General features: G+C 39.0%; 2 protein-coding genes across 8 annotated transcripts in view; both read left to right on the top strand.

The window, feature by feature from the left end:
* Positions 1-27,109, top strand: part of LZIC (leucine zipper and CTNNBIP1 domain containing) — a 34,731-nt gene that overhangs the window by 2,972 nt on the left and 4,650 nt on the right. For 2 of the 6 annotated variants that reach the window (XM_074609436.1, XM_074609437.1), the window contains exons 4-7: positions 404-502; positions 1,192-1,287; positions 3,035-3,116; positions 4,632-5,048. In XM_074609436.1, the coding sequence (XP_074465537.1) occupies positions 404-502; positions 1,192-1,287; positions 3,035-3,116; positions 4,632-4,690 (336 nt within the window). In that variant the 3' untranslated portion in view covers positions 4,691-5,048. Of the gene's footprint in view, positions 1-403; positions 503-1,191; positions 1,288-3,034; positions 3,117-4,631; positions 5,049-9,891; positions 11,138-16,733; positions 16,815-27,109 lie in introns of those variants that run through there. The other 4 variants (XM_074609439.1, XM_074609438.1, XR_012590129.1 and 1 more) reach the window with 4 other exon arrangements.
* The window catches only part of CTNNBIP1 (catenin beta interacting protein 1), a 32,988-nt gene continuing 18,635 nt past the window's right edge, over positions 12,757-27,109 (top strand). Inside the window, exon 1 of one of the 2 annotated variants that reach the window (XM_074609442.1) lies at positions 12,757-12,997. The gene's annotated coding sequence lies outside the window, so the exon portion shown is untranslated. Of the gene's footprint in view, positions 12,998-16,764; positions 16,814-27,109 lie in introns of those variants that run through there. The other variant, XM_074609443.1, reaches the window with a different exon arrangement.

Raw genomic sequence — 27,109 nt, 5'->3', positions numbered from 1 at the left:
TTTGAGTTACAGTAGACTTGCCTCATTTACATTCTGCTTACCCTTAGAAGAGCTATAATCATCAGTGTGGGCATTAAAGCTGCTGAAGATAGCATAGCACATCCACTTGTGATGCGCTAATATCGGGAAGATGTTGGAAATTATTAGAAATTAAGACCTGGACTGTAATGAAAAGTTTCACAGCTCTTTCTCAGTGTAGTTGCACTTACCAGTGGATTTCTCAAGCCCTGCATAAAGGTCATACGTTTTTTTGATCTCACTTTCATGGTAATGCAAAAAAAGCTGTCCTTGTCAAACAATGCAGAGGACACTAATGATGCTTTCCAGCTTTTTTTAATCATGTCATGCAGCTATACCTTGTGACTGCTATTAGTTCTGGTCATACTTGCTCTTTTCCTTGTAGGCAATACAAGCAGCCATCAGTCAAGCATTTAAAACTCCAGAAGTAATTAGAATGTTTGCAAAGAAGCAACCAAGGCAATTGAGGACAAGGCTGGCAGAGGTGAAGGCTTCTGTTTTACTGTAAAAACTGTTTATTTGAGCTAGACTGCTTTAAATATGTAATAATTGCAAGAAGAGCACCAAGCACCAAGTGTATTAGAAACCTTAGTGGCAGCATCATAAGGAGATAGAGAAGGTCTCTTTCAGAATTTGTTCAGTTTTAAATGTTCATTGAGATAATGGGGACAATAATATGTATTTCTTGAAATGTCTCTATCTTGCTGCTTCAAAAGAAAAATGTGATTAACAGATAGTGAACTGAGTATAACGGCAAATAGAAAATGTAAAGAGTATGCATTTGTAATTGTATTGAGGGACTGGAGAGTGCACTCAGTGTTTCAGAGATCTAGACTGAACTTGAGATCCAGATAAAGTGAAATGAATTGTGATTCCTCCATGTATCAGTGATGTGTGAATCCGTAATTTTGAATGAATAGCAGCCTTCGATTAAAAGAGATTCAAGTTTGCAGAAATCAAGAATGCTAAGGTTAGGTGCAAAGAGCATTTGCAGAATGTTCAGAAAAACTTCGTGGCCGTCTTTTAAATTATGGGTAGCCTTACTTCCAGGGTTACCATGCTTACTGATGATATTTTTAGGCTGTTGCATTCCTCATGCTGTTGTGCTGAGTGAAACCAAGTGAAACTAATGGGAAGCATGCATATTTTGATTTATTTCCACCCGATATACAGATGGACCGAGACTTAATAGTTGGGAAGTTGGGACGCGACCTGTACACACAGCAGAAAGTGGAAATCCTGACTGCCCTCAGAAAGCTTGGTGAGAAGGTAAGGTGTTGGTATGATGGTTAGGTGAAAAGAAATGTCTATCTATATATTGAAGAGGAGTTTGAAATCATTAAAATAAGAAATTACAACTTTTGTTTATGAGCAAATGATAAAATATGGCTTGTTTTTATAGTATGTGAATGTCCTTCCATTTGAATGCCAAGCTTTTTGAAGCACTCACTACTGAACATATATCAAATAGTATTGTGCATTTATATAAGGCTGTTTCTACTTTAAAAGGCTTTCTTTGGTGGTCATATGAATGAAGCACATATAAGCTGATACAAGCTGATGATATTTATAAAAGCTACAAAACAAATCTTTTACAGGTTAACCTATCACCTGGCAGGAACTATCTAAGACTTTTGATGCTTTTGACATACATTGAGCTTTACTGACTTTTGTATTGGTGATAATAACCACCTCTTAGTGTAAGGTAAATAATTTGGAGAGATGAATGATAAACTGATTGTTTCCTCAATGAGTACATCAGTGGCAGAACAATCCCTGTTTTTTTACCACTAGAGGGAGGAAGACAAGTTATTTCTTTTTGTTGATAATATGTGAGGAAAGTGGGTTGCTGTGTGTCTCTGTACTTAAGCTTTCTTAGGAAAAGATCAAGTGCAGTACTTAAAGGAGCTGCATTCTGGGTAGATGATACTAGCAAATGCTTTCCCTCAGAATATTTTTATTGCTTGACTGTCCAGAAAAAAAATATTTTGGAAATAGGTTAAAAGGTAAGTTAAGATTGTGAACTGACTGCATGAAGATACCTAATCCTCCTGGCATGAGTTCCTTGGTTCACTTCAGATAAGCCACTTCCCCATGCTTTGGCATAGCCTCTTTATCTTTTAAAATGATCAGTAACCTACTTTACAGAGGACTTGCTAGGGTAGTAGTTTCACATCTGGTCTGAATGTGAAAAATGATGGTAATTATTACACTTTTGTCTGCACAATACCGCAAAATGTTAAGTAGTTAGATGCTTGCTTGCAAAGGCAGGTAACTAATACTTTTTCTCTCATTCCAACATCATTCTGAATGTCTGTACCTGATTTGTATATTTTTAATAAATAAACTGTCACAAACACTGTGGTCAGTTTGACACATTTATGTGTTGCTTTAACAAGAATGTATATCTGAGGCAACTTAAATGAGGAAGTTTTAACTTAGAATATCCGAACCTTCCAAATGTAGGTTACTATTTCATTGTTGTAAATATTTTATGGGTCTCTGTCAGAAGGCATCAGAGCATACATAAATGTAAAATGTACATGTGGAAATATCACTTTAAAGGAAGAGAACCATTTCTAGGTCATTGACTCTAAACATGGTCAAAGCTGGTAGTACTTTTCCTCAGTAGATGATATGAAGTGAGCTCGTTACTGTATTGACCACGTGACAAAAAGTGGTTTATATCCTTTGCATAGCTTTCGGTACAGCGGTACAGCGTGACCTCTTCATCAAAAATTGTCCTGGAGGTCAGCTTGAAACTTAGTGATGCACATAGAGGCATGTGGGATATACTGTCCTCTCTGGGCTGACAGACACCACTGAGGAAAAAATTCAGTGGTAGAGTGAATAGCTTGCATTTTTACTTTGGCTTTTAATACGTTAGATAACACTGCCACTTAAACTGAAAATTGACAATCACTGTAATCTGTTGTAGTTCATGTAGATGCCTGCGTAGACGGTGGGAAATACAGTTAAGGTACCCAATTCACAGTTATGGCCTTTTTTGATTTAGCTCACTGCAGATGATGAGATGTTCTTGTCAGCAAATGCAGGTACAGTCCTGAGCCAGTTTGAGAGAGTCTCCACTGACCTTGGTAAGTTTTCATTCTCAAAACTTCCAATTTCTTTGCCTCGTTGAATACTGATTAATAGAAATACCTGTGATTCCCCTATGAAAGAGAAAATGTGAACGAAAGATTGACGCCATTAAATTGTGATATACGCTTTTCTATTTTATTAACAATGAAACTCTGATACACTAACCATGAAGAAAAAGTATCGCAGCAAATAAATCTGGTGCCAAATGCCCATAAAACGCCAAGTGTTGCCCATAATCAGGGAATCGTCTAGGTTGGAAGGGACCTATCGGATAGCGTCCAACCATCAGCCTCACACTGCCAAAAATGCTGAAGGCTTGAATGGTCTGTCTCAAGCAGAGATACCACTCTTACAGTTAAACACAGATCTTTTTTGCATTAATGACTCTCTTCTGAAGAGCCTTTTCCTCTGCTTGATGCAGGGAATTTGGCAATTATTGGCACATTGTCAAAATACAGCCTTAAAGCACTCGCTCTTCTTGCCATGCGTGTCATAACTCCAATCGTATTGACAAGACCAAAAGTTCAATTATAATATGCATTAAATAAGCATAGCAGTTCATTCTAGCATTACAGTTAGAACTGTGATGAAAGAACTGTGAATGACAGGAACGTGCCAGACTAGGTCAGGGTACAGATAAACTGTCTCTGTGACCTACCTCTCAGTACGCCTCTTCCTGAGAGTGTAAGCAAGGTGAAAACCTTTTGTTCAGAAGGGTACTTCATTAGAAGTTCTCTAGGTGTGTGGTGGGTTGACCTTGGCTGGCACCAGGTGCCCACCAGGCTGCTCTCTCATCCCCCCTCCTCAGCAGAACAGGGGGAGAATACAAAATGAAAAAATCATGGGTCGAGATAAAGCCAGTTTATTAAAGAAAAGCAAAGGCCGTGCAGACAAGCGAAGGAAAACAGAAAGATTTATTCTCTACTTCCCATCAGCGGGCAATGTCCAGCCATTTCCTGGGAAGCAGGGCCTCAATATATGTAGCAGTTAATTCGGAAGACAAATGCCTTAACAAATCCCCCGACCTCCTCCTTTCTCTTGGCTTTTATTGCTGAGCCTGGTGTCATATGTTATGGACCATCCCTCTGGTCAGTTCAGGTCAGCTATCCTGCCTACGTCCCCTCCCAGCCTCTTGCCCACCCCAGGCCTACTGGCCTTTGGGGGCGGGACAGCCTTGATGCTACTCCAGCACTGCTCAGCGGTAGCCAAACCATTGGTGCTTTATCAACACCATTCTAGTTACAAATACAAAGCAGGGCACTAGGAGAGCTGCTGTGGGGAAAGTTAACTCCATCCCAGCCAGGCTCAACACAACGTGGCTGATTTCAGACCTGTCAAGCCAGTATATCTCCTTTTTTCTTTTTTTTATATTAAATTAAGTCAGGTGTTCAAGTTCTCAAAAAGTAGTTTTGATTTCTCTTGATCTCAAATGTTTTACTTGATTTAAATTGTATATAAGGAAAGTCACAATTGCTGCTAATACTTACTGAAAATGTTTTTTCTTCTCATAGGATCAGGAGACAAAGTCTTTGCTCTAGCAAGTTTTGAAGTAGAAAAGGCAAAACAATGAAGAGGTGCGTGAGGCTTGTGTCTCTCCGGTTATCAGCAGCATTGGACTCCTGTCATATTGCATTTGGTTTTTTCTATTTTTAACATGTTGGAAAAAAAAGAAAAGCAAAACAAAAGCACCCAAACCTTAAACCTTTTGAGTTCTTAACCAGAAGATATGGAGTAAACAGCCTTAAGTGCACTTTGGAACCTTGCTGTCTGTACCCCTTAGTAGCATAAGCTCTGAGGCTGAACACTAAGTGGTACTCTAAAAACAAAAGCATGGTATGATTGTCTTTGGAAAGAATCGGCTATTCTGAACTTTTCTGAAGGTGTACTTCTCTAACTATTAAAATGTAATCTTTTTGCATGTGGTTTTAGCAAGGCGATCTTTTTCAGGAGCAGTCCTAATGAGCGAATGGTTTTTAGGGTGATTCTTCCAAGTTGCTCTCAAGTTATCTTAATTTTTGTTTGGACTCCCTATGGAGTAGTTTTTACTAGGAATGTGTAGAGGCTTTGGAAAAACTGACATAGTTTATTTGAAATGCCATCTTTCTACAAACTGTTTGCAGAAGTACCAAAATGAGACTGTACGCTGATCGCTGGCCCTGAGCTGCATGTTTGCTGTGCACATGAATGAGCGCCATTGTGTCCTAGCCTTGACTGACAAACAATGGAAGCCCTGTAGGGAGGCTTCTGGAGTAATTTAACCTTGTGTATTGAAATGACAGAGAATTGCTAGGAAATGGCAATGAGAAGCCCTTTCTGTGACCTCTTACTTCAGGTCTGGGTGTATAACTACATGCTACCGTTATTTCCCAGTATTGCTCAGACAGCATGAAATAGCTTGCAAGTAGAAATGAGTTTTAAAAGGGGGAGGAAAGCTCTCGTTATGTGATCGGTGCAAGTGTTGCTCAGTGTATTTATCAGCTGGTTGTGCTGTGGAGAGGGGAGGGTCTGTGCCTCCACAGAGAAGCTGCAATCCTGCATAATCTCTGCGTAGGAGGGTTTAAAATCTCATATTGTTGAGTTTTTACCTCTGAGTGTGAAGAAACTACTTGGGACTCTAGATGTGTGTAACTTCCTGATAAACTACTTTTTGTAAAATCAACATTAGGGATCTTGTTCTTAAAAGTACTGGCAGCTTCACACTTTCAGTACTTGTTAGCACTTTGACTGACCTGGTTGGAAGCCTATACTCCACTAAGAATTTTTTCAGCTTGAGAAATGTGCATTTCAGGTCTGCTCTACTCCTGGTATAAACTCAGGCGCTGATCTAATGATTTTGGCAACTCAAGGCATTTCTTAATTGAATTTTATACCTGTTCCTTTTTTATTTTACCATTAGCTAGAGAAAAGGGTATGGATAGAAACCCAAAACACTTCTGTGGTCATCTTAGCTGTTAATAATTGTATCTTTTTCCTCAGAAAGAACAGAAGAAGAGCTTGGTGTTTCCTTATGAGTGTTTCTTTGTCTGGAATTAGAAGCAGTAAATCATAAGTTCTTCAACACAATGTAGATGTATCTATTCAAACACAATGTAGATGTATCTATTCAGCTTACAGCTTCTAGCGGTAAAAAAAAAAAAAAGTAACTTCATGCTAACAAAAGTAATTTCCCTCTGTATCTGTGCAAAAGGGTTCAAACATAAGACAGTTTGGGGTCCTTTGGACTATATGTTTTAGCAGGCAGTTAACACTTCCTTTCTTTGGAGAGCTTCAGAAGTGGAGGAAGTGTTAGAAATTTCATTGGCAAAAGGAGTGTTTGCCTGTGAGCGTGTTGACGTGCTATTATTATCTGGCGCCCCTCAGAGAAGTGTAACTTGCCACTCACGGATCCAGTCACTTCCCCTTCCCATAAGGTGGGGCAGAAATGGACCAAAAGAAGAAAGCTACCATTTTGCTGCTTAAACTCCACAAATTATCTGGTTTTTTCTAAGTGATAAATTTATTTTTCTTTAAATGAGAGCGAAGTACAATAACCAAATGCCACAGTGGTTGATGTTAACTCTCCAGCAAATGACATTAAAAAGAGGTTAAACAGAGATGTCTACCTATATTGCTAAGGTGGTAGGTGTAGCTGGTTTTACTGATTGGGTATTTTTTGACAACATGTCTTATTTAAGTTCTAGGCATGTTTCTGAACTGATCTGTAAAATGTGATAACTGCCATCATAGTAAGTCTTTTGCTGGAGAGAAAAGGATGGTGATAATACTGGAAAGATCAGAAGAATTCCTAGGGAAAAAGTGATCTGTTTCCATCTTGTTAGTGCTTTGAATTATAAAAATCAAGAAATACGTATACTGAAAGGATGATACTGAATTGTTTTAAATTAGTAATTGTTTATAAACTAGCTTTTAAACCCAAATGCATAGTTTCAGTTACAGTTTATGGTGGCATGTCTGTTTTTCGCAATAGTGGAGTTGGATCTGCATTTGTCAGCAGTGAAGGTGACCCACCGTTGTGAGTCATCCTGTGTGTAATGGAGTAGAACATCCATGTCTTACCTGTCAAATATATCTTAGGCTTTTATAGCTAAACTTAAGCTTCAGTGAGAACTACCATTAAACTGAGTGAGTGGAGCGGAAAGAGTCTTAAATTTAGACAGCCTATTGCAGTGTTAATCTCAGTGTCGCATAGTAGTTGCTTAGAAACTAAGTGGGTAGCATAGACTATAAACAGAAAATTAACATGATCAATTGTAATTTAGATTGCACTTATAGGGCATAAATACCCTATAAATGAGCAAGTTCATCTAATTGTAAGCTAGGACTAGAGTAAACTAGAAAATGTGGTTTTTTTGAATGTATTTTTGATATCCTTCTGAAATCTTGTATTTTAGAAATGAAAGGATATACAGTATAGAGAGCATAATTTATGTTTTTCACTGATGGAAAATTTTTCTCTTTTTTTTTTTTTTTTGAAGCTTTTATTTAGATGGGATCTTTTGTCCATTATATCAGAACTATTTTCCTGTCTGGGACGGTATAATGTTCTGTGACAAAGGCTGATTGCAGCTTTATAGCTGAGAGCAACTTACTGAAAGACGTTAATAGGCAGTCTAAAATTATTGAAAACAAAACAGTCCATGGGGACTGTAGCTGCCGCCTTTTCCTTTCTGCTCATTACTCGTGCTAAGTAACTCTTCTCCCCCTACACCCCTCAACCTGCTTGCAGCATTAGTATGTAAATTAAATCTCTCAGCACTACCACAGATTGCATTACGTTTACAGTATGGTAATATGGAAATGTTTTTCCTTGTAGTTTTTGAGGTGTACATTTCCAGGAGAAACATTTTTTAATTGATTTGGAATATGTCACGATTTTTTCAAAACTTCTGTACTGTCGGCAGTAGTAAAATTCCTCTTAAATTGATCCTTGATAGAATATCTTTTTAACCTTGCACTGCTCCTGCTCTTGAAAAGATCTATTGTGATTTAGATCGACAAAGATGAGATTGAGATCAATGACCAATATTATTCCAAGATTCAGCGTGTCAGGCCAGACTTCCCTTCTCAAAAGTTGTGAAGGGTGAGAAAGTAGCTCTAACCCAGTGACTGGATATGCCTTGGCTATAGATGTAACTTCACAAGGAAGCTCTTGCCAATATGAAGGTGTTTCATATGTTGACCCTAGCAAATAGTTATTCAAGTAACCTACTTGAAGTGGTTAGGTTAATTTTCAGAGGCATACTAAGTTAATTGGTGTGCTGTGCTAAATATTTTGCCAAATAATCCTGAGATGTACTTCCAGTAGTATCTGCAGGGGATGGAAAAAAAGTCCATAATCTATTTATTACAATAATCCTTTGCTCAAATAAAAGCTGGTAACAAAAGAACAGCTCTTAAATGAAAGCATTGTTTTGTGGCTTAACATACAAGCTTGTGATGTTTGAGTTCCATCCCTGGTTCGGCATTAGGCCCAGGCGGATCACTTATTTTCTACACATCTTTCTCTCCAGGAGTAAAATACAGATTATGATACTTGACTATCGAGTGCTATGAAGTTGTTATTGATCATACATTGCTTTGAAGATTAAAAGTGCTTTGTTTTTTGTTTATCATTTTACTTCTGAAATAAGAATTGTAAAGTGCAGTAGCTTTAAACACATCAGCAAACTTGCCCAGAGTTCTTTTTGGCCATATGTAACCTCCCTTTTTTAATCTTCTTTCTCTATTGGGTGAATCTAGTCATTGTACTGATCTAAAAGAAAAAGTATTAGAGAGAAAATTGAAACTTCAAATGCTCTGTCTCTCTCTTCTGTCTTTGTCTGCTTGTATTATTTCCCTTCTTTGATCTTGAATGGAAAAGTAGCAAGTTTCTCTGTCTTAAAGGAAAAATACAAGATTTATTAAGAGATCCCGTAGTTTATTATGTTACCTGTCCTGTTAAAATCAAATTAATTTTGATAGAGAATTCTGTATTAATGATACCCGACTGACCAGGCATTTAAAGCTGTGTCATTAGTGACTGGAATGGTAGGCAAGTTAAAAATATATCCATTTGTGTTTGTTTCCATTATGGCCATTCCCTTCCTATATAAGGACAAATATAATTTTTACATTATAAAGAGATAAGTCATCCTGCAGTCATTTTTTCATTTCCCCACTTCCATCATTTAAAAATTATCCTCACTGAGTTCTGGGGAAGTCTTTTCTATTAGGGAAGTAAGCTTTTATTTCAATTCTGTCATCTTAGCTACCCATAAGAGAGGAATAGGGAGTGCTTGTACTGGAGTTTTTCTTTAGGAGTCATGGAAAATGTGACACCTTGCCTTGCTATGAGGTTGTAGGGGAGTTTTTTTAACTTTTAACTTAACACCATTTTTATGCCTGTGAGGCAGAGGTGAGAATCACTGGACTTTAATGTTGCCCAAGATTTGTCTCCCATAACTTTTAAACATCCAGGCTTCCCACCTCAGTCAAGTGGGAGCTGCTGATGTTCAGAGCATCTGAAAAGGTAGCCTAAAGTATCTGGCACTATCTGACAGGATAAATAAAAATGTTTCAGAATAAGTAGTTTCTAAAATAAGGTCTTAAAAGAGGAAATACAGACATAAGGTTAGTGGATATAGCTATTTGTAAGGCGTTGCTGTATCATGCACTGAAAGGTCTACTGTAATTTAACACACTAGTATGTTAATGATATATTTAATAGCAGATTTCTTTTTAAAACAAGTTCTAATCACTAATATCTTTTTTTTTATCTTGCTATCATAATAGTTTGCTGCTTGATAATGTTTAGGATCATGTTTTCAACATGCCTCCAAAAATGGGTCGGTAATAATCTCAGATGTACTGAAAACCATCAGGCAGAACCACCTGCACATCCTGTGGACAGAAGTGTTGATGTCTAGGTAAATAGCTTTTCTTTTGATTGTCCAGTTAATATCCCTGTAAGGTGGAGATAGAAATTAAGTTCTGTAATGTTGTCGTAAAAGAGTGTGTTTTGCAACTTTGTAAATACCAAATTTAATCTGGGAACACTTCTGGGTTTGAATAAAATATGCAGCCGAGAAGGTTTCTTACCATACAAGCTAAATCTGGATTAACAAAAAAAAGATTGTCGTAGCCTTTTTTACATTAAAGGGCCTTTTTGTTCATCCCTCAAAAATATCTCTGCATATCTCCTCGCTGCAGTCTGTAGAAACATTAAATATTGCAACTGAGGCAGCTGAACTATTTCTTTAATTTTCTAGTATAGTCTCTCTCATCCATGCAAGTTGTGGTCACCACTAGTCATGGAAATGTCGACTGACTGTTGTGAGCCTACATCATTTACTAGAGTGTCCCCAGTGTGCAAAGAGCTGATTGGTTAAACTGCATTTAATTGTCAGGAAACACTGTACTGTTTCCGCATCAGAGCGTGATTTTGATGGATTGGAATTGTCAGACTGAAGTCTGAAATATAAAAGATTACCAAAAGAAGAAAGATTCCACACTCAAAAACAATTCCCTCATTTGGGTACCACACACATCTTTGAGGGGAACAGAGTTTTCATTATTGTTGCATGTGGTTAAATCAGCTGGGTAATGAAAGCAGGTCTTGTGTGTGCAGATGCTGCTGGAAGCCCCTAATGAGAGGGAGATGCCAACAAATACAGAGGGACTTAGAGGGTGGAAGCAGCTGTACTGTGAAGGAATCCTAAATGAATTTCAGAGCTGATTAAGAAAGAATTGGAGATCAGAGAAGGACAGGGTGAATCGAGAGAATTTTTCTAAGTCAGTCAGGGATTCAGAGAAGGTTTCATGAAACGTTGGCTTACTAGGACAAACAGCAGCTTCGTGAAACAGAAGAGATTAGAAGCTATCAAAAAGAAAAATCCATTTAATCTGTTAGATTTTTATAAAATAATATCCAATCTTTATACAATACTTGCCCAGAGTTATTAGAAAGGCTTAACCTTTAGATAATTACACTTCCTAACGTTCCCCGGCTGATGATAAGCTGTATTATGCCCATTTTGCAGTTGGGGCAAGTGGGGTGACAATTGGTAAGGTAACAGATTCTTTTTGTTTTCTTTGTGAAGGTCTGTGCGTTCCCATGAGACACTGACAATATTGCACTAAATCTGCTGCGGAGCTAGGAGTTAAGAGGTCTCGTGAGCATCTGTCGTGTCTTACGATGATAGAAGTGACTAGTGTCATGGGAAGAGAGCACCTTGCTTGATAGTTAAATATCTTGGTAAGCTTGATAGTGACAAACTAAGGTGGGGCAGAAGCTGATTTAGACTCACTATTCCAAGCAAATCTAAAATTCTCCAAGGGTGGAGGAAGCCTTATAGTATCTCTCTGCTAAAACCCTTTCTAAAGAAATGCAGGGTGTTAAATCGCTGCTATGTAAGATTGCGTTGTGCTGTTGTACAGTCACCCAGCGAAACTAGGAGAGCTAGACAATACTCATAAAATGGTGTTTTGCCCATGATGTTATCAGTAAGAAAACTCATACTATTGCAAAGATGCAAATGATGGCTTAATTATACGCTCCTACCAGCATAAGATGCTTTTAGATCTTTCCTTCAGACTCATGTACTGTGCTAATTAACAGTAATCCAACTGGCGGATCCCAGAGCAATGCTTCTGCATATTTTTTTCAGCTTACGCTGGAGCTCTTATGTTCTTTTCTTAAATAATTAATAATCATTAGTGCCTGCTGTGCTGTGGGTATGTGCTAGTGATCTCAGATCCCAGCATATTTGCACCATTCCTGTTGCTGTCAGCAGCCTGGGCTTGCTCGTTGTGGAGACTTTCATGTTAAGACCTTCATTAACTGGCAGTGGGGTATGGATTTCAGTGGCAGTGGGCTTTGATGTCATTAAGTAGCAAGCTGTTAAAGGAAGTGCCACCTATTTCATTACTGTGACTATTTTCATCCAATTAAGTTAAATACTGAGTAGAAAACAGATGCATTTTACTGAACAACGCTTAGTGCACGAAGCATTTTTTTATCTTTAGGAGTTTTATAGTTACCTTGCAGATCCCCTAATGCACATTACAGGTATGGAGCCTGGTGGGAAACCAAAATGCAGATGAGTGGTGGAGCAGGGATGAACCTTTGATGGCTTCTGCTGCTGCTGCTTTTTTTTTTTTTTTTTAATCATTAATGTCTCTGAGTTCACTGTGGTTTTGCTCTGCCTCATTCTGTCTAGGGGGAGGATTACTTTATTTTTGAGTGCTTGGATGACCAAGTGGATATTCATTCTAGTTGGAGGTTCTCATATTAGCTGAGTTCAGCTGTGTTGAGTTTTGTGGTGTCTTTAACTCAGCATAGTGCTACTGAAAAGCAGACTCGTAACCTGTTTTAAAATTATTGTGATTTATCCGGAGAACTTGTGACCCTCAGCCTCGCCCTGCTGAACTGAGGGAACTCAGGGGGATGCTCCCCACCACGGCCTTTCAGCAGTTGTTCCTTCAGGCGAGCTGACAGCTGACCCCAGGGTCCGCCTTGCTCCCTGCACGGCCCCGTTGACCGCAGCACGCCTTTCCCCCTCCGCCCCCGACGGGGCTCTCCCGGGGCCCCGCCTCGCCCCGCCCCTCGGTGGCTCGGCCCCGCCCCTTCCCCGCTTCGGCCCGCCCCGCGGCGGCCTGGCCCCGCCCCTTCCTGCCGGCCGGCGCTCGGGTGGTGCCTGCGGCGCCGCCGCTGCCCTGGGCGGCGGGAGGCGGCGGGTCCCTCCCCCGGAGCCGCCCCGGCACCTCCCTCCTCCCGCCCTGAGTCACGACGGAGGAGGCGGCCGCTTCGCTCCGCTCGGCTCCTCACGGTTCCGATCGACCCGCCCGGCCGCCGCCCGTTGCCGCAGGACCGCCGGGGCCGCCCCGGCCCCGCACGCAGGTGAGCGCGGCCGCCCTTTGTGCGCGGCGCCCGGCCCCGAACAAAGGCGCTCCCCCCCCACCCACGGGGCCGGGCCGCCGTTCCGCCGGCCCCGGGCCTCCACGCCTCTCCTCCGCCGGCTCCCGCGCCCCTTCCCTGGCCACGGCCACCCTCTCCGCGGGGCGCGGCGGCGGCCGAGGGCGCCGGCAGGCCGTGGGCCCCGCGGCACAGGTACGGGAGGTGCCTTTTTTAATTTTCTGGCATCATCTCTTACGTCATATGGCACCCTGTTTGGCGGCGGCGGTGTCCCACCCCAGCAATGGCCGCATTTTTTGCGGCAGGTGAAGTCATTCCCACGTAAAGGCGTCGGGAGGGCAGGTGTCGCGACAGCAGGCGATAGAACACAACATCTGGACGGGCCGGCTCCGGGCAGCCCCGGGTTGTCTCACAAAAAGTGTGCGGTGCCGCCAGGCGCCCGGCCTTCGGTGTCCGACGCTGGTCACCCGCGTGGGAAAAATGCCTCTTGGCCGGTATTTAATAGAGGGGGAGGTAATTTCTATATTGGCTAAAAATTGTGTTTCTAGAGCATGTGAAGCAGCACTCCATAACTTTCCATTTAGTGTACAGATAGACAGTATTTGTTGGTACACAGTAGTTCTGTATCTCTCGGAAAGGTACATGAGAGAATTAACAGCATCATTTCCCAAATCAGAATACATCGCTACTCCAGAGAGCAGATGAGAGATGATACTAGTTTGCACTTAACATCCAGATGTGCTTTGTCAGGGTATATTTGCTTTTCAGACTTGCATTTGCCTTCTCTTCAAGAAAAGACTATTTTGCTCTGTTGTATATCATCTTTTATTTGACCGTTCCTCATCTTGGCACATTGAACAAATTAAGCTTTGATGCTCTGCGAGATGAGAGCAAGACATTCTGCAGATGTGGTGGTTTAAAAAGAAAAACCAACCACCAAACTCCAAAAAAAACCCAACAGACATTGGAGGCAAGTTAGGTATTCTGATAGGCAAGTTCAGTTTTCTGATCTGAGTTGGCCCCAGTATGGTGATAGGCATGTCTGTTGAGTGTTTTACAAACACAAAATTTTAGTTTTGTAAATATATTTATTTTTTTGTCATCCACTGAATTTCCAAGCTGTCATCTTCTTTTGCCCTTGGTAATTTTGGAGCTTGTGTATGATGTGAAATAGCCTGCTGAAGGAGAACCACTGGAAATGGTGAAAAGTGAGGCTAAACTGTGTACTGTGTGGTTATTTTGAAAGTGAGGGTATTTAAGGTGAGAGAGCATACAGAAAGCTACCTATTACTACTTTTTTTTTTTTTTAATTCAGACTTATTTGCTTATCAATCCAAAAGCTACTGTTTGCCTTGATAAACAGATTCAGCTGGAAAATGGTGTCAGGTGTATTTGAGATACACTGGAGTTGCTTCATGTTGACATTAGCTAAAAAACCATCTCTTTTATTGTATCTCTGGCATCTTGGTAGAAATCAGCAGCTTCTTCATTATAATTTAGATTTGTATGCTCTCTTAAATAATGTGGTGCATCGTAATAGTGTAAATCTACAAGGAAGCATCTAGGATTGAACAAATGCAAGAGCAAAAGCCAGTGTGAAGAAGTTAACTTGGTTGGCTGAAGTTTTATGGCTTAGGTAAAATTGCTTCAAAGCAGTAGTTCTCTCTTAGTTCATTTTAAGCACTGCAACAGAAATTATGAAAAGTTATATGGGACATAAAAGTGCTTTCAGGATTCTTTTTGATACCCAAGTGGGAACTCACCAGGAAAATCATCCCATAGCCTGACAGGAGTCATTGTAATAAATACGTATCAGGTACACCCCAGCTGGGGGGTGCCTGAATGCCTGGGCAGTTGTGTGCAGGAGCTCCATGTACCGCACAGGCAGTGTAGGGGTGGTGGGGAGAGAGGGTTATTTCTCACCATGCAAATTGAAGCGTTTTAATGAGAACTGGTTAATACTTATACGTTTCACTAGATATATAACATAATAATGTTAAGTATTAGAGTTGCGCAGAAAACAAGTTCTGCATCCCAGTTTTATGGGAAATCTGTAGTTGTATCAATTTCTGCAACTTCCTTCCTTCCCTCGTTCAAGATTTTAAGAGTACTGTAACTTTGCAAGAGGAGAGAGGTTTCCAAAGTAATTGGGGTTATTTTCTAAACAAAACCAAAAGTGAACTGAAACAAAACGTACGTTTTGTAATTGCAAACATTGATATACATCTATTGCTAAAAATTCCAAGTCATCCTGCAGTCGCATGCAGCCAGATAAAGCTAACATCTGTATGTGTTTGATATGGTGAAACTAATGTTAAAGGTTGATGCTTTGCCTAGGAAAAAACTTGTGTGAAATCGATTTACTTATATTAGCTTAATACGAGTTCTTTCCTCTCCAGAATGTTTATCATCTGTAACCAACACAAATGTCTATGACTTTTAGTAAGTATTTCAATTCTTAAGTTTGTTGTTGACTGCAAAGCATCCCTTCTGAGCATCTGACCTAGTTTTAAGCATCAAAAATGAACCCAAGTGCTGTGCATACAGAGAGGCAGCAGGCTTTTGGGGGCTGCTGTTCAATGTGCTTGGAGAAACTTCCAGTAGGGTTGGGGTTGTTTTTTGTTGTTGTTGTTTTTTTTTTTCCAAAACAGAAGGACTGGGCATCTTCAGAAATATTTCTATACATGCGGATGCAAAACTGTTATTTCTTTTTATTGCAAGCTGTCATCAGATTGGATTTCCTGCTGAAATGCAATAAGGACGGTAGCAGCTGTTACATCTGTACCATACCATTGTGTACATAGTGCAGAAGTGACTGAACCCTATGTTAATGTTTTTAATTGGAAAGATTGTAATCCTAATAAATATGCCAAATGTTTATATTCCTAGGGGTTGGTAGAAGTCTTATAGCTAGAAGGTGTTTATAATTCAATTTTCAGATAGGGAGAGTAAATTACTTTTTCTGCTGTGCTTACAAAGGTGTTTATAGTCAGGATGGTGAAGCTGATTGACCATGTTCTTTATTTAAACTATCAATGTACTTCTGGAATGGTATGGTGGGATACTCAGTCAAAAATAAACCTTAATTTGTAATAAGATAGATGTCAAAAAATCATAATGTTTGATAGTTTTAATTGAGTCCTCTTTAAAAAAAGCACTTAGTCCTGTATGTTTTTCCCATAGACTAACTGAAATCCATCATGTAAGATTCTCTGAATGTATACATATATATTTTTTTTTATTTATTTTTGTTCTTGGTGTTAAACCACATAAGCAGAAATCATACATAATTCATAATGCCTTTAAAAAAAGACAGAGATGAATTTTTGTTCAGTTTGAGTGTTCCGGTTTGCTGGAAGAGTACCCATTAATTTAATTCCAGTAAAGCTATTGCATGTATACAAGTATGTGAATAGTCCCAGAAGGTGTTTATGTTTTGATGCTGATGTACACCAAAGATGTAAATTATTGGAATGAAATCATTTTGTCACCTGTTGCACATGCTAAGAAATGTTGGTAGTCCAGTGGTCTTAATGGTTGGTAGTCTAATGATGTACGTGGGAGGAATGATACATAAATAGGTTTTGAATGTACTAAAACCTTTTTACCAACAAACTCAATTTCACTTAGGAAAAAAAACTCAAAACATTTTGTTTACTGTTGTTGATGCTGTTGTATCTCTGAGAATGGATGAGACTTACAGTTCTTTTTCCCTTTAAAGAGCTGTGGCCTGTCTGTGAACTTCGATTGGCCTAAGACGGCAGATAGACCAGAACGAGCAAAACTACAGAGTGTTAATAGGTGAGAAGAAACCAAAGATCAGAAAAATTACCAAAAATCAATAGTTGGTAATTGAATAAGGAGAACGCTCTTCTGAATCTGGTGTTTATTTTCAGACTCAGTGTTGGGGAAGCATTATATAACAAATGCTTAAAAAAGTGAGGAAAGTTAATTTCTTGTTTCTGCTCGCTATTGGTGATTTGACAGAATATTACAGTGCTTATGTGTGGTTTAAATGTCCATTTGAACTTAGGAAGTATAATCATACTTCTTGATTTCCATTAAGTATTTTGAAGGTTTTACAGAATATCAAATCTGCCAAGTCTATTTTTGGGTTTTTTTCTTATTTTTTTAGAAAGTGATATATTATAATGATTAATGCTATTTTAAAAACAAACAAACCCTACAGCCTAAAAATCTCATCGGGAGATAAACTGCCATGAAAAAACCCTAAAATTTTCAACTTCTTGCATTATTGGAATTCCTGTCACTGACTAATTAGCTACTGATTGGGGAATAGGAATGGAGCTAATAGATTGTACAACTGTTGCGCTTGCCTTGGGTTGTTCTGTTTTATTTTCTGTGAATATGTGGACCAAGAATTTATTTGATTTTTTCAGAAAGTCCATTTTCTCTGTGTTATGAGGGTAACTAACAAATAGGGAAGCAACTTAAGTAATCAACTCTGTTTATGACCATGACCAGGTTCTGAAACTTTCTGACTCAGTTTATCCTTCTATAAAATTAGTTGACTGCTTCACAAGAATGTTAAGATGTTTAATTAAAGTGTAATTGTTTTGCCTCTGAACTCATCCAGGCCCTGATTCAATACACATTGAAGTTGGTGAGGAGCTTTTAATTAATTTCATTGAGCTTTAAATAAGTATACGTGTACGCACGCCCATCTACACTTAAAGGAAACATGACCTAAATTTTTGCAGCAGAGTTTCTGTAGAGCAGTAGCATAAATACTGAAATGTTTTCAAGTAAGCTACCAATGGAAGGTTTTTTTGTTGAAATGAGAAGGGGCTAGTGCAAATGCAGGGATCTCTGGTGCCTGTTGCCACACTAATGTAATTTTAATAGAGTTACCTAACTTTGAGTGTGCTGGAGGTGTTGTGGAAAACTGCAAGTTCCGTTGTGTCCTGACAGCTTGCTCAGTTGGTCAGGGGAGGCAATATCAGACTTCAAGATAAACACAGTAACTGAATGTTTATGCAAAAATGATCAGCAATGATGCACTTAAAATATAATTAACTTTAGGAGTTGATGCCAAATTGGGAAAAATGGGAGCATTCATATCTGCTTAGCTGCTTTTTTTCAGGAATGTCTGTAGATGCCAAATAATACTCATTGGTTTATGTGGAATTCATGAAAGGTTTTGCTTGACTTCAGAGGTCAGAAACATCAGATTTTTGAAACAGAACTTTTCTCACTGACAATTTAGTCAGCAGGTATAGGGGACTCGGCAAAATAAACCTTTCACAATTCGCATAAAACTGTTTGCAACGGTTTTCTTAATGTTTCACTGTCATGATTCTTAGTTCACTAGGTCTTACAAAATATGTGTTAAACCTTAAATAAAATTCTGTATGTGTAATTGTGTGTGTGTGAGGAAATACAGCTTTGGCACCTTGTTCTTGATATATCTATTTAATTGTTCTCAGTAGCTGCAATTTTCGACATAACTGCTGTAAGCTCCTTCTTTTCATTGAGAAATGAAATGTAAGAAGGATATGCTGTAATTATACTAACAGTCTGGGAAGTGCAGAAATCTGTTTGTAACTTCAGTAACTTTCTTTCCCCTTCTGCCTCAAATTGGTGGTGGTTGCGTACAATCCTGCTCCTGGAAACTTTCTGAAGTCTTCTGGAATCTTACAGTAGTTTCAACTTGTCTTGAGCCTTGTTGTTAATGGTCCCTGGGCTAACACCTTTTGTTATTATTGGTATATATTGGACTTTGGTTAATTAAATATGTGTTGTTGCATCTGCAGCTGCTCCCATTTTTAAAGAAACGATTGCCATTTATCCTGTAAATGCACCGAATTTTACGCCTATAGGAGACCTTGAAGCAATCTGGTTTAAGTATTTCACTTCATTAGTGTTGGTCTCCGAATAAATCAAACTTGCCACACAATTCCACATACAATTTTCCATGCAGCTCAGCTGGGTTGCCTTTTAACATATGTGCATTCTCAGTTTTGCCTGTGATCCAGTTTTCATTGTATTCTGAAATTAATTAGATCCAGTGCTGATTGGGACTTGATATAACCCTTAAAAAAACATGTAGACAGTAGTTTTTTTTCTTTCCAGCCCATGTGTGTTTGTATAGTAGTGCTAAAAGGAGACTTCTGCTGTCAAACTAATGACCTCATACAGGTTTAATTCACAGTTCAGGGCTAACGTAATTAAGGTAACATTCAAAATTGTGGCTAGGGAGGAAGGAAGTTGCATCCCTTTTCCTGAGAAATAGGAAGTCTCATGAAGGCAAAATTTCCTTCCTTATAATCCCACTTTACCAAAAACTATAGAAAGCAAAATGCCTGTGGCAAAACTGGTGTGTAATTAGGAATTTGCTTTAAACTTGTGAATGTTGAAAGTTCTCTCTTAAAATTGACAGGGATTTCTTTCCTTCCTCCACTATCCGTCAGATGTCTTTGTAGCATGGTCTTGTTTGGTGACCTAAAGGAGGTAACAAAAATCCTTTTCTTGTGCTTTTTGGCTTTAGTAAGTCCCTCAGAGAACAGAGGAACTGGCATACTTTTGCACATATGATTAGAACAGCGATTCAGACCAGTTTATGAAACGCTACCAAGGAAAGTTCTCGAGGAGTATTATTTTATGAACGTTCTAGGAGCAGGGGTCTCTTGCCCATATCATCCAATAATATTAATGATGCTAACACATCGCTCAGGGGGCAAAGGTTTTGTGTTGGGGTTAGTGCAAAAAAAGATGATTGAAGAATTATATTAATATTAGCAAATAACCATTAATTCTTAGTTCAACTTTCAGCAAGAGGTATTAATAAAATACCTCTTCAAATGGCTTAAAAAACTTAACCATGCATTGGTTCAAAACTGAAAGAACTTTGCTTTTTTGGTTATGCAGAGCATCCATGGGGAAAGCAGCACAGAAGTTTTTTCTTTTTTTTCTTTCTCTGAAGAGGCAAGATAAGTAGGTGTCATAAGGGCTGTGTTTATCACTATTTTAGAGCAAATTTTATTGATGTATGAGGCCACAACAATATTCCATGTTGTCCACGGTTAGGCAATTTTGGTAGTCAAGAACTATTAATCTAAGAGTCTCTGGTCCTAACATCGTACTTTCATAGAATATTGCAAAATAACAAAATGCTATGTAGTCACCAACCTAATAACAGCTTATGTTTTAATTGCTTTAAAAAAAGTATCTACTTAGCCATAATCTGTCAACTGTAAAAGATCCGTAGGCATTTTCAATGTAAAATGTATATGATCTGGCATTAATGATGTTCGGATGTCACTATAAATTACAGGGCAGCAGAGGTCACGTTTTATATTGCAAGCTATCTCTAATATGCTAGGCATCTGTAGAAAGATACGACGTGGATGAGTACCGAAGAAACACCTATAAATATAATGGTGCTTCAGTGAGTGGAGTGGTGGAGAGAAGTCCCTTCAGTGGGCATTGCTCCCTGTGCCTGCCGTTTCTGCTTAAATATAACAATGCAGTGCTTAAGCTGCTGAGAAGTTGGTCGCTAGACCACAGGCGGTTTGACTCCAAATACGGTACTTCTGGTTTTTGGGGGCTTTTACTGCATACTTGTAAACTGAAATTAAATGTTATTGTTATTTTAACTGCTTACAGATACTTACTGGAATTTGGCCTACTCTGACTTTAGACTGTTCTGTAATGGTTTATAATTGGTTGGTGGTGTCACTTGCCTTTTTGTTAAAATTGACTGAAACATCAAATTTTTGCACTAGATGTATTTTAATTCCAAAAATCTGAATACAAATACAGTACTAACGAAACAATTTGGTTGGAAGCATACCAAATAACTGAAGTGTTTCCCCATTAGCACTGCTGGTAATTCTGAATATGTGCTTGTTCATGCACATTTCTGTTTCCTGATCCATTTCAAGTCACGTGGGAATTACTGAAGAAGGCGGAAAAAACCTCCTGCACCTTGGGCATATACACATACTTGCATCGATTTTGACATTGTACTCCGCTGTGTAGGCATGGTAGGCTTATTTTAGGTTCATTATGAAAACTGAAGCAATTTCTTGCTTCTACGGTCAAGTAATTTTTTATCAGTGTTTATGCTTCATAAGTATAGGGTGTTTGTATCCCATGTATTAAGTTATTTTTTAGCCAGTTGAATTTGGTTTCTGTCATATAAATGGCAGTCTTCACTAAAACCCAGTTTTAATGCTAATGGTCTTTAAGTCTTCAGAGGACTGTGAGTGCAGTGTTACCACTTCTTACAGAGCGTCTCTGAAAACATGACTCTGGTCATAAAGCTGATTGACATTGCAAGAAAACGAAGTGACCACAATTAATGGTCTGGCTCTTCCCTGTGTGTGTTTGTGTATTGGCCTTGGTTCAGTTTCTGCAATGACCATAGAATAGACGTGTTGCTCTGTCATTGGGGTCAATAATTAATGGTCCAAAATATGATACTTCATAGGTGGAGGTGTTACATGGGTACATATTTGTAGAATGTGTGTAGCATGCCTACCGTATAATATGGGATAGATACATTGAAAATAATTTGTTGATTCTTGTAAGCTGTTGATAAATTTTTTGCTTATTATCGATGCTCCCGTTTTTTCAATGGTTTATGATTCAAGTTAAAATCAATCCATGAAAATAAAGTTAATTTCTTAAGAATGTGAAAAAAGCATTTCAAGTTTGTTATGGCAGTGTGCTGGAAACTGCATTTTCTGTTTCTGAAAAGATAGAATATTAATGAAGACATCCATAGAAAGCATTGCTGTGCAGTTTTGTTTTGATGAGCGGTGCGTAACACTGTTTTTACAGCATTAATTCTTGTGTGGGATACCTGCTAGTTAACATCATTGGCTATCTATCATTAGTGCCAATTTCCTGTCAGGAAGATTTGTAGCTTTGTTATAAATAGGAGACGAGGTGCAAGAGCTTCTGTGGATGATGCTGATGGTGAGGACAAGAGCAGCACTTGTCAATCCAGCTATTGAAGACCATCTTGAGTAAAGTATTGTAATATTCTTTTAGAATTACTTCTTTGAGTGGGGATAGAATTTGTGTATAAACTGCTTGTAGCTAAGTTTTGTCACTTTTTAAAGAATTTTTGACAAATTCATCTTTGAAGTGTGAATGCCTTTGTGAAATGAAAGACTTTTTTTTTTTTAAAGGTTTTGTTGCTGTTACTACATTAAATTTCAGAGGCTTCAAGTTGACTGACGTGAACTACCTAAAAACCTGTGCTGCCTCTTTTAACTGTATGAGACATGATAGATGTCGTCTCTTTGAGAGATTGCTGCTAAAAAAATAATCTGGTTTGTGTGTGCCTGAAGGTCAGGAGGCAAGCATTAATTTAATAAAAATGGTGATTATAATGGTAGGATTTATATTTTTTTTTACAGTTAGCTTGAGCATTGATGTAAGAACTGTTTTAGTATATTGGGAAGCATTTTTAATGTACTTTATTACTACTTTTGAAGTCCTCTTTCAAATTCTGAAAGGTGATCCAGCACTGGAAAAATAACCTGCTTGCTTGTTTTTATAGATTTTTCATGTCTTAAGTGGCAGTGTTTTGGGCCTTTTCCTGTCCCTCTTCAAGAGGGAGGACTGTACTGTTTTGTTAAAAATTTAAATCTAACATTTAAGGGATGTGAATCTATCACTGGAGTTCCAGATGTAAATTGACCAAAATCTGACACTGGGGTCGGATTCTACAGTCAGCTAAAAGATAACGCTGAGCATAGAAACAAAGACAAAAAACCCCCGTATTAAATATTTCAACTCTTACTGTTCACCTATAAATAGGTAGCTGTTATGAATTCTTCATTGTCGTATCCCTCTGGAGATGGGAATTAATCCAGTCTCCAGCTGCCTGCGACTGAAGGTCATGAGTCAGACTGAATTAGAGGAAAATTTGTAGCAGGATTTTGACTTCGGGTTTCAGGCTCCAGCTTGGAAGGTTTTTAGGGCTCTAGCTGTTCTCTGTAAAATGTCATCTGAAAATTATCAAGGCTTAAAGGTGCAGCATCTCCTTGCACTTACAAGCCTCCCAGTGTGACCGTGTTTTAACCACTGAAGTACTCAATATAGTGTAACTGTGGAGGCTAATAGCTTCACCTCGGATAATGATGTCGTGGAGTTAAAGGGACCTCTTCATGCTGTCTGTTAACTCAATTTGTGTAGCGCAAAGGAAACCTGCAGCGGTTGGTTTTATTCACCATAACTCCTTATCTGAGCTTTTACAATCCCGTCCTGTTAATTGAGGTTTTTAGCTGCCTTGAACAGAACCAACCAGATTCAAGAAAAAAAAATAAATTGTAGGTGAACTAACTCCTGTTGGATTTCTTTTGGGTATAACTGGAAATGATGCAAGATATTAAAGAGGTAGTCAGCTGTGACTTACATTTTAAAGAGCTTGCCAGATGGCAGCAGTAAGTACCCTAAATTATTAAGACTGAATATGTAAAATATTACTCACATTTACTGACAGTTTACTGCCTTTTTTTTTTTTTCTTAATTTAGTCCGTGCAAATTCTTCTGTTTCACTTTGTTTTTTCCTATACCAATAAAACGTGGGTTAGGAATTGCAGCATTACAGAGGACTACAGCATTGGGGGAAATAAATAAGCTCATGTTGCTTTCTCATTGCATTAAATAAGCATGTCTTTAAAATTAAATGGGATGCTTAAGTAGTTTGCCTTATGCAAAATTACAAACATACCATTTTTTAGTGGTTTTTTTTCCATCTTCTGTTAAGGTGTGAAATTTTTTGGTTAATTTTTTTAAAAATGGGATGTTGGGAGGGGAGTCAGAGTAATTTAGAAGTTCTTTATTATGAACCCATCTGTGGCATTGTCCAGCAGAGAGAAGCCCTTCCAGGTTTTGAATTGATAAGAGTATAGGTGGAAGTGAGGGAAATATAATAATTTTCAGTTGCTGTGTGTTGGAATCCTCCTCCTGAAAGCATTCAGTCAAAGCAGTTCTTGCTGGTGAGCTTGAGTTTTCTTAGGAGCTGTTTCCATCTGTTTATAAAACAGACCGGTTGAACTGAGTTTGAGTACAAATTTCTCCTGTCTACTTTTTTTTTTTTAAGTGAAAACACAGTAGCTGATGTTCTAAATCTAGGGAAAAAAGGGGGGGCCTAAAAAAGAAAAGGGGGGTGTGGTCTCTTAGTTGGTATTTGGGAAGGATTATATTGTATTTTCATTATAAACTTTTCAGGACGAGTGTGGAGAGGTAGGGAAGCCTCTCTTAATGCTGGTGGAAAAGTTAAAAATAGTTAATCCCCTTCTACTACTTCGATAACACACTTGTAAAGTATCCCAGCTGTTTTTCAGTGTAGACATACTCACATATTCTGGTTTCAAACCCATGTCCAGTTTATTCTCATCTCTGACTTAACTGCCGTGCTAGAAAGTGTAACTTCAACCTGTCGTGTTTTGCACAAAGGTGATATTTACACTTTTTCTTGCCGAGGGGACAGGATTGTGCACGCTCTTTCCCCAGCCCAAGTGGTGGGTTTGGTGGGCAGACAGGGATCAGAGCGGGGATGTCCAGCGCTGGGTGTTGGGAAGCAGAAGGGATTCCTGCCATCCTCACCTAGCCCTGCTGCAGGCACCACGGGGCATGAAGTGTGGAAGAACAGGACAGCTTTTCCATTCCTCTACTGACTAACCTCATCTGCTGCTTGGGAAAGGCAGGGAATGTTTTTAAACTCAAAATTTATTGTTTTGGCTGTAATAATTTATTATTGTCTTGTGAATTGTATTAAATGAGAACTAAATTTTGTTCTCTGTGCCTACCAAACAAGGGAAAATTAGGTGACCCAATTATGTCCATTTGCAGTGTGTTGGATGCAGCAGGACAAACTTGCAGTATTTAGACTTTTAACGCAGTTTAGTGAAGAATGTAATCATTTCAGACTAAAACTACAGCACAGGTTAGTCTGACTTTTTCATGAGAAAGGAATTGCGTAATGGCATTGGACCATTGCGGCAGAATCGTGCTTAGCTGCAAAATAGATAAGGTATTCGCAGCCTGAACTTTCCTTTTGGCTTCACACATCTGCCTCGCCCGTACCTGGAGAGACCAGTTCCAGATTCGATGGAACAGTGCGTTCTGTATGCCTTCATCAGCCTTTGGCATCTCTTCCCTTAGCGCTAGTAATTCAGGATACGACTACCAGAAATTCAGCTGAGACCCCAGTATGTCTTTACTTAAGCCAGTAAGTATCGGTGAATGTGTAACTGGGCTTCTGAATAGCTCTGGCTCTTCGTTCTTTTGAATGCAGAGCTTTCCAGTTGAGTTCTGTGAATGCTGTGGGGATTCCCTCAGTCCAGTACATGGAGGGTCTTGTTTTTCTATCTCCCTGTCTGGCTTTTTGGCTAAAAATACAGATTGAAATGTTATCTTTCAGGGAATGTTTTTCATATGCAATATAATACATCTGGCAAGGATAGATAAATAAATTCATTCTATTTTTTAACTATAAACACTAGGATTCATTAGTGCTATTGATAAAATTTTGCTTATGATGTATGGGATGTGCAAAATTTGTTTTTATCTTTGCTGATCAGCTGACATGCAACTGCCAGCATCCTGCGTTTGGCATGTTGCATCCTGATGCTGGTTCAGTTTCCTCATTCTGTTGTAATTCAGTGACATGTACTTGAAAAACATGTTCCTTTTCAGTTAGTGTGCCTTACATTTTAGCTTAAAAACTCATTGAACCTAGTGGTGTTTGCGGAAGCAGCATAATCTCTTAATTGATAGAACCTAAGTCTAAGACTTTGACCTTTTTCCATCTCTCGTGTGGACATCTCTGAACTTGTAAACATTACTTCACTGCTTTTAAATTTTTCTGTATGTTAAAAAATACACTTCGTCTCGATCTCTGACCCAAGTATACACCATTTTTAGGAAGTAGAATTCCTTAGGACAGAAGGATAAGGATAGATAGAAACTGAAGTCTGTGCTTAGAATAGTTTTCATTTAATTTCCATGTTAAAGGACCTTGCATGGTTTTATCTGTTCTTAAATCCTGGCTGGGAGTGTAAGCCCATTGGGGCAAGACGAATTTTGAAGAATTTTGATTGTAAGTTTGAGAAATGGTTTTATGTTCTTGTATTTTAGTGACACCTAAGTTGAAAAGTGTCCAGTTGGTTTTTTTTATCCTCATACTCATTGGAGTACATGGTATGAGTTTGGCTTTGACAGAGCCTTGTGACTGTGACAAAATCTGAATCTTGCTTTCCATGGCAGACGTGCTGGTTGGTGTGACAAGCCCAAGCATCTCTTGGTAGTCCGTCCGTAAGTGTAGAGGGGCTCATGTGAGGGTCAAGCGATACAGACCTACCTGAGCCCTGCAGCATTAGTAGAGTATATGGAGCCGTCACTGCTTGGTTAGACAGAGGGACACAAAATTGGAACTGACCATAGGCAAAATAAACAATGTTCTGACCTTGCAGGAATAGAAGGTGGATGTAGGTGCGCAAAGAGAACTCAGAGCTGGTAATTGCAACTGAGGCAAAGAATTATCTGACCTGGAAAATGCTTCGGGATAGGTCATTGTATAGCACGCAGGTCTGTTGGGGCGCTTTAAAGATTGTGAGCAGAACTCGTGCTAGCAGTGATTCAGCTGTTCCTCAGCTGTCCTGCTAAACTCTTTCTCGTATTTTGCACTTCTTCCCTCCCATCCCCAAAATACACAGTTGCAAAATATTTTTAGATCTTATTTCTTAGGGTTCATTGGAGATGAATGTGGAAATGTTGATGTGCAGTTGAAAATGTTGGCAGTGTGAGCTGCTGTTTAGAACAGACAGGAACAAGCTCATAGGAGAACCTTTTTGTGACTTTGGACTTGTTCACCAGGACTTTTATTCTTACTTTGTTCTCATACTTTTAAGAAAAAGTAATGAAACCTGATTATTTACTCCAGTAATTTTTGAAGCCTTTAGCAGTAAATGTGCTTGTTAATCAGAAGATATGCCTTGTGGTTTAGCAGAGAAGTTCTCAGGTTCTGGTGTGCAAGCTTGATGTTCCATCAGACTAGTGCTTGAAAGAGAAACCATCTATGGGATAAACCTTCTGGCGGTTCATGGAAATGGGCTG

This window comes from Larus michahellis, chromosome 16, assembly GCF_964199755.1.
Source record: "Larus michahellis chromosome 16, bLarMic1.1, whole genome shotgun sequence".
NCBI lineage: Eukaryota > Metazoa > Chordata > Aves > Charadriiformes > Laridae > Larus > Larus michahellis.
Note: the sequence above shows the minus strand (reverse complement) of the source record. Positions and strands in the feature narration are given on the sequence as shown.